The sequence below is a fragment of the Solanum verrucosum genome, unplaced genomic scaffold (genome assembly GCF_900185275.1).
Source record: "Solanum verrucosum unplaced genomic scaffold, falcon-dt-bn FXZP01000252.1, whole genome shotgun sequence".
Classification (NCBI taxonomy): domain Eukaryota; kingdom Viridiplantae; phylum Streptophyta; class Magnoliopsida; order Solanales; family Solanaceae; genus Solanum; species Solanum verrucosum.
Genome location: NW_026019988.1, coordinates 3470961 through 3476960, shown reverse-complemented (window position 1 = coordinate 3476960; position 6000 = coordinate 3470961). Strand labels below are relative to the sequence as shown.

At 36.6% G+C, this 6000-nt stretch overlaps 2 protein-coding genes across 3 annotated transcripts; one reads left to right on the top strand and one right to left on the bottom strand.

Moving 5' to 3' along the window:
* Positions 1-316: 316 nt before the first annotated feature.
* Positions 317-1870, bottom strand: LOC125819015 (14-3-3 protein 5). Its single transcript, XM_049498526.1, has 4 exons — positions 1318-1870; positions 940-1062; positions 703-819; positions 317-614 (listed from the first exon to the last, which is right to left on the bottom strand). Exons 1-4 carry the CDS (start codon positions 1792-1794, stop codon positions 564-566), a joined length of 768 nt encoding a protein of 255 aa, XP_049354483.1. The 5' UTR covers positions 1795-1870; the 3' UTR covers positions 317-563.
* Positions 1871-3249: 1379 nt separating this feature from the next.
* Positions 3250-5911, top strand: LOC125819022 (54S ribosomal protein L37, mitochondrial-like). 2 transcript variants are annotated; one of them, XM_049498538.1, is made up of 2 exons: positions 3250-3338; positions 5372-5911. In XM_049498538.1, the coding sequence occupies exon 2, from the start codon at positions 5382-5384 to the stop codon at positions 5778-5780; it is 399 nt and encodes a 132-aa protein (XP_049354495.1). In that variant the 5' UTR covers positions 3250-3338; positions 5372-5381; the 3' UTR covers positions 5781-5911. The 2 variants fall into 2 exon arrangements, with proteins under 2 accessions (XP_049354495.1, XP_049354494.1); XM_049498537.1 differs by having other exon boundaries at positions 5363-5911.
* The last annotated feature ends 89 nt before the right edge of the window (positions 5912-6000 follow it).

The following is a 6000-nucleotide window of genomic DNA, read 5'->3' as shown; positions in this document are numbered from 1 at the left end:
ACTTTGTAAATGCCTACCAAAAATGGGCCTCTATTAAAACAGATGGAATATTAAGGACGCAAAGTAATAATCTTCTTAAAAAAATCCAAGCTAAAGGTATGGATGGATATGTACTTGATGCCTTCTATAAAGAAATGTGAATGCAACACAAACGATGTGTGTCACAAGAAAAATTTAATCTTGACTTGATACAAAATTATTAGACACATATCCAAGTGAACACAAAATGGAATAGACAATCAAAATGCAGAATTTGAAGGAAGATCAAATCCACAATGCCCTACTTCTTTGAGAAAAGGGAAATACAAAGTGCTACTTGCTTGGTAAAAATAAATATTCATTTCCACGAAATAAGAGTGCTTCATCAGAGCATCCAAATACAAAAGAAATACTGAGACAAAAAGTAATCTTGATGAAAACAACAAATGGCAAGAAACAGCGCCTTTAGGTAATAGGGTTTACAAATCAAAGGATAAGGACTACAAACAGCCAATTTTGATCAATGAGTAAAATTACATCATCGGTTTTCAATCCTAAGCAAAGAGGTTTCACTCACGTTGTTACTACTCATTATCAGCTTTTGATGGTTCTTTGATCTCATCAGTTCCATCATCCTGAAGAAGAAAAGTCAACAAGAGATGGATTAGCCAAACAATCCAATAAGCAAAACAATCAAATTAACAAAAGAACACAAGGATTTACCTGCATATCCGAGGTCCACAAAGTGAGGTTATCACGCAGAAGTTGCATAATCAAAGTGCTATCCTTGTAGGACTCCTCTCCCAGGGTGTCAAGCTCCGCAATTGCCTCATCAAAGGCCTTTTACACAACCATACAAACCATAAACATCATTGAATAGACCCAAAAACATCTATTTTTCTTTCCAAAATTACCCTGGATGCTCATTTGGGAAACAAGAGATAACAATAAATTTGTTACCTGTTTGGCGAGATTACAAGCACGGTCAGGAGAATTCAATATCTCATAGTAAAAGACTGAGAAATTGAGAGCTAGACCCAATCGGATTGGATGTGTTGGGGCCAATTCGCCATTAGCAATGTCCTGAAAACGAGAGAGACGTCACGTTCATGCTCCGATTAAATAATACTACATGGTTCACCACAGGAAACATTTTTTTTCCTTTTGACAACAATTTCTGATGGATTTTGGTTACTCTTCTCAATAAAAATTGTGACTTGCAGTACTTGTTTATGCAATTTCCAAATTTAACACACATAGAACATTTCCATTCGCAGAACTCATATGAGATTTTCCTCCAGCATTTCCAAAAAAGTTAAAGAATGAAAGTCTAAATACCTGAGCAGACTTGTAGGCCGAAAGAGTATTCTCTGCAGCTTCTTTTCTCTCGGTTCCGGTTTTGAACTCAGCCAAGTACCGGTAATAATCTCCCTTCATTTTCAAATAGAAAACTTTGGAGTCTCCGGTAGCAGCTGACCCGATGAGTTTTGAATCAAGCAACTTGAGGATGCCGTTACAGATCGAAGTCAGCTCATTCTCGATCTGAGATCTGTATTTTTTAATGGAGGCAACGTGATCTTCGTTACCACGACTCTCCTCTTTCTGCTCGATCGATGAAATTATACGCCAGGATGCTCTCCTAGCTCCGATCACGTTTTTGTATGCGACGGAGAGAAGGTTGCGTTCCTCGACGGTTAGTTCCTCGCCGTCCAAGGCGGCGACGACCTTCTCCATGAATTCTACCATCTCCTCATAGCGTTCAGCTTGCTCAGCAAGCTTCGCCATGTACACGTTCTCTTCACGTGGAGACGCCATTGATGGTTCTGTGTTCTAGAGAGAGAAAGAGGGGTTTTAGAGAGAGAAAATTGAGAAAATGGAATGAGCGGTTTTGGAAATTCTCCACCTTTCATTTTGGTTTTATTTGTCTGCAAATGTGGGCCGGGCTGCTGGTGGTTAACTTGGGCCATCTTTATGGATGGGGTCTTTGCCTCATTTACACTACTCACACTTCAACTTTAAGGGCTCGTTTGGTGTGAGGTATAATAACAAATAGTCCCGGGATTAAATTATAGTACCGCTTATTTTGTTGTTTGGTTGGCAAGTTCGGGATAACTTATCCCGGGATTAATAATTAGTACCGAGATAAGTTATCCCTCTCCTTGGGTGGTATAGTAATCCCGGGATAACTTATCCCGGGATAAAATAGGTAAATGACAAAAATGTCTCTTTCAACCCTTTTGTTATATCACTTTTTACATTAATGAAGGGCATTTTTGTAAACAAATAAATTGTTCTTAAAATTTATTATTTTGAATACAACAAACCAAACACTCAATAAAAAATAATCCCAACACAACTTATCCCATCATAACTAATCCCAACATAACTTATCCCAACATAACTTATCCCATCATAACTCATTTTCAAACCAAACGACCCCTAAAGAAAAAGAAACTTTCGCATTTAGTCACTCAAAACTAGTCTAACTACACTCCATAACTATAGTTTGTTAATTACGATTCGTAGCTATATGCTATCGGGAGGAGAGTGGCGAGCGAGGCTGGGAGAGGGAGGAGAGAGGCGAGCGAGAGAGGGCAGAGAGTGGGAGAGAGGTGAATTGTATATGTATATCAGTTAGATAATTGTATATTATACATATGTATTTATATATATGACAAGCGAGATTGGGAGAGGGAGGAGAGAGGCGAGCGATATTGGGAGAGGGAGAAGAGATGCAAGCGAGATTGGGAGAGGGAGGAGAGAGGCGAGCAAGAGAGGGAAATAATTTGTATAATTTGCGGGTACGTTTGTATAATTCGCGCTTTTTGTATAATTCAGTAATATAAAGTCTGGAATTATACAAATATGATAAAACTCGAAATAACAAATTGATACAAACATAAACATATGAACTTTAAACAATTATACAAAATATATTATATAAATTATATTATACAAAATCCAAAAACTACACGTTTATACAAACTTTAAAAAGTTATACATAAAAATATTGAATGTAAATAGTGACAAAACTGAAAAATCAAAGGAAATCATCATCATATACAAATACAAATTATCGTATACAAATACAAATCAAACGAAGAATTATTAGTTGTAAATTATACAAATGTGGCAAATTATACAAACGTGGTTAATTATACAAATGACTATATTTCAATTAAATGGTTTGAAAGTGGCTATTGTTTTAATTTTATCCATGGATAGTCCAAATACAGGACCCATGTTTTTGAGTACTTTTGGCCCATTTTTGAATTAGGCCCAGCTTCTTCGGCTCTCACAATCTCCGGTTCTTCCTCCGGTGAACTCTTCGCCGTCTCATTCTCCGGCGAAACTCAGTTGTAAGTTTCCCTCTTTTGTCTGTCGATTCCGATCTATACTCTAACACACAAAACAAAATCTCTGTAATCGTTTTTCGATGAATTTCAGCTGTTAAAATACCGGACACTGAATTGGATTTGCTATGTGTTGTGTGTTTCATCTGCAAATTTGGTTTTGCTTACTGACTCTTAATTTTTTATTCTGTGCTAATATGCCGCTAAATAATAGTATTATTTATTTTTGAATTAGGCCATAAATGATGATTTTTTAATAATCATTTGGTTACTGCTATTAGTTTTCAGCTATGTTGCGCGTACTCTCCAAAACGAATGTTTCACCCGTGTCGGATTATTCAAAAATGCACTACTTTTGGAGAATGCGTAATCATCCACCCACATTTTTAAAGAGGGTGCAACATAGGTTTTTAACACATGAGAAAGTTATAGTAATTTTTAAGTGAAAAATCCAAATCGCTCTTGCATCAGAATCTGCAATTTCATTTGGAATTGTGTCAAATTTAGCTCTTCTTCTAGCTTTGCATTGTAAAGGACTGGCTTTGCCTTACTTTTTCAGAAGAGTAGTTGATCACTTTTTTGTCATGTCTTCTTCACTTCCATTATTTTCTTTTCCGAACTGCTTTCATTTACTTTTTCTTGAGCCGAGGATCTATTGGAAACAATCACTCTACCTTCCAAGTTAAGGTTGCACTCTTTCCTCCCCAGACAGCACTAGTGCACTGGATATGTTGTATAGTAGTTGATCACTTGCTTAATTGTGCTAATATTGGTAAAAATATAATCTTGGTTTTATGTTTTAATTTGTTAACTGATGTTCAAATTAGGACTCTTTATTGCCAAAAGTGAAGTCGGAAAGTGAATGCATTTCCTGAATAACCGATGTAGTACTCTTTACCAGGATATATGTAGAAGGTAACTTATGGGTTCATCCGAACCTAGTTGCTTTGGCTTGGACCATGAATATTTGTTAAAAGATCAACTAAATAAGTATAACTAATAGATGTCGAACATAGTGAATCAGTTGTGCTGTGTCAGAATCCCAAACTCGAACTCATACTGTTCAATTGATGAATCCGCCTCTATCTTTAGATGTATTTACAGCATATCTACATGTATTTCTAATAAACAAGTGATTCCTGTGAGTAAACTAGTTCAGTGCAGATGTCATCTCCAAGATATATGAAAACACTGCCTTTCAGCTGTAGGATTCTGCGAGAATTGATGCTGAATTACTTGATAAATGAGTGTATTCCATAATTGCTTATCCATGTCCTTGTCCTTATTACTGTATGCTCGAGCTGGTCTCGTATGTAGTAAATTCATGTTTTATCAGGGGACTTTTACTTTTGTTTCACAATTTTGAAAGCACAAAAGGTGAATGATCATTCTTCGTTATGTCTCTTTCTAGTTTGGCCTATCTTCTCTTTAACATCTTCAATGTTTTAAAACCTTTCACCTTGTTGTTGTGCCCCTTTCTATTTATTCAAAAGTTTTTCCATCTCTTCTTTGTGGATGGCAAAAACAAGAATATCAAAAGATCCCTGCATCCAAGGAGAACCTAAGGATCCTAAAAATGAATGCAGCATTTTAGATGCTCTTTGATGCATGAACAACTTGCCCAATACAGCTTCTTTTAGTCAAGGATCTCAAATGAGTCATGAAAGAAATTACGTCCCCTATCTGTGTGTCTTCTGTAAAATGTGTCGGTAGTCCTTAATCCTTATGGTCAAAGATTATTTGGCACCAAGGATCTGGCCTGCCTGCGATACTAACCTTGAACTTTATATGGACCTCTGCATAGGATGCAGTGGGATTTTTGTGGAATGAAAAATAGGAAAGGTCCAAGGACTTCTGCTGTATTTGTTCCTGTTCTAGCACGTTATCGATTATATTCCAAGGTCATAACAGATATCAGGATGTATTTTTGGCTTAATTTGTGATGTTAAATGTCCAATCTTGATATAGTATTGCCCTCTTAATCTAACTTGTTTCGTTTGAAACTGATTATATTATATTAATCATAATAGTTGCTGCAGGCTAAAAGACATGGCATTGTCCTATATCAGATCATTGAGAAGCATGAACATTCCCAAAGAGTTAATTCAAATGGGAGGCTGCAGAACATTTGCTGTGGGCAGTAAATCAAAGAAAGGTGGTAAAGGGGGTGCAGCTGCTGATGCTTCAAAGGCATCAACAATCAGCAATGAAGTCAAGGCCACTGCAGTTGTTGGAGCAAATATCCTCAAGGATGGAGCAAATCCTAAAATATTGCAGGACTCAGAATACTCGGGATGGCTGTGGCACCTGCTGGATAAACGTCCTGCACTGAGCGAATTGAGAAGGAAAGACATTGAGTCTCTCCCTTATGAGGACCTCAAACGCTTTGTCAAGCTGGATAATCGAGATAGGATCAAGGAAAACAACTCAATCAGGGCCAAGAATTGAAATCTCTTTTGAAGGTGGTGTATTTTATCATACTCTAATCCCTTACTCGTATAATATCTGACAATTAAATAATGGCTTCTCTAGTGACATTACTATGATATATATGCAAGTTTTTATTTTCTAGTTTCTTACTATTTGTTTCTATTCAAGCACATGTGAATGATATCAAACCTCTAATCTTCTTTTGAAGTCTGTAAGTGAATGTGAATACTCAATTGTA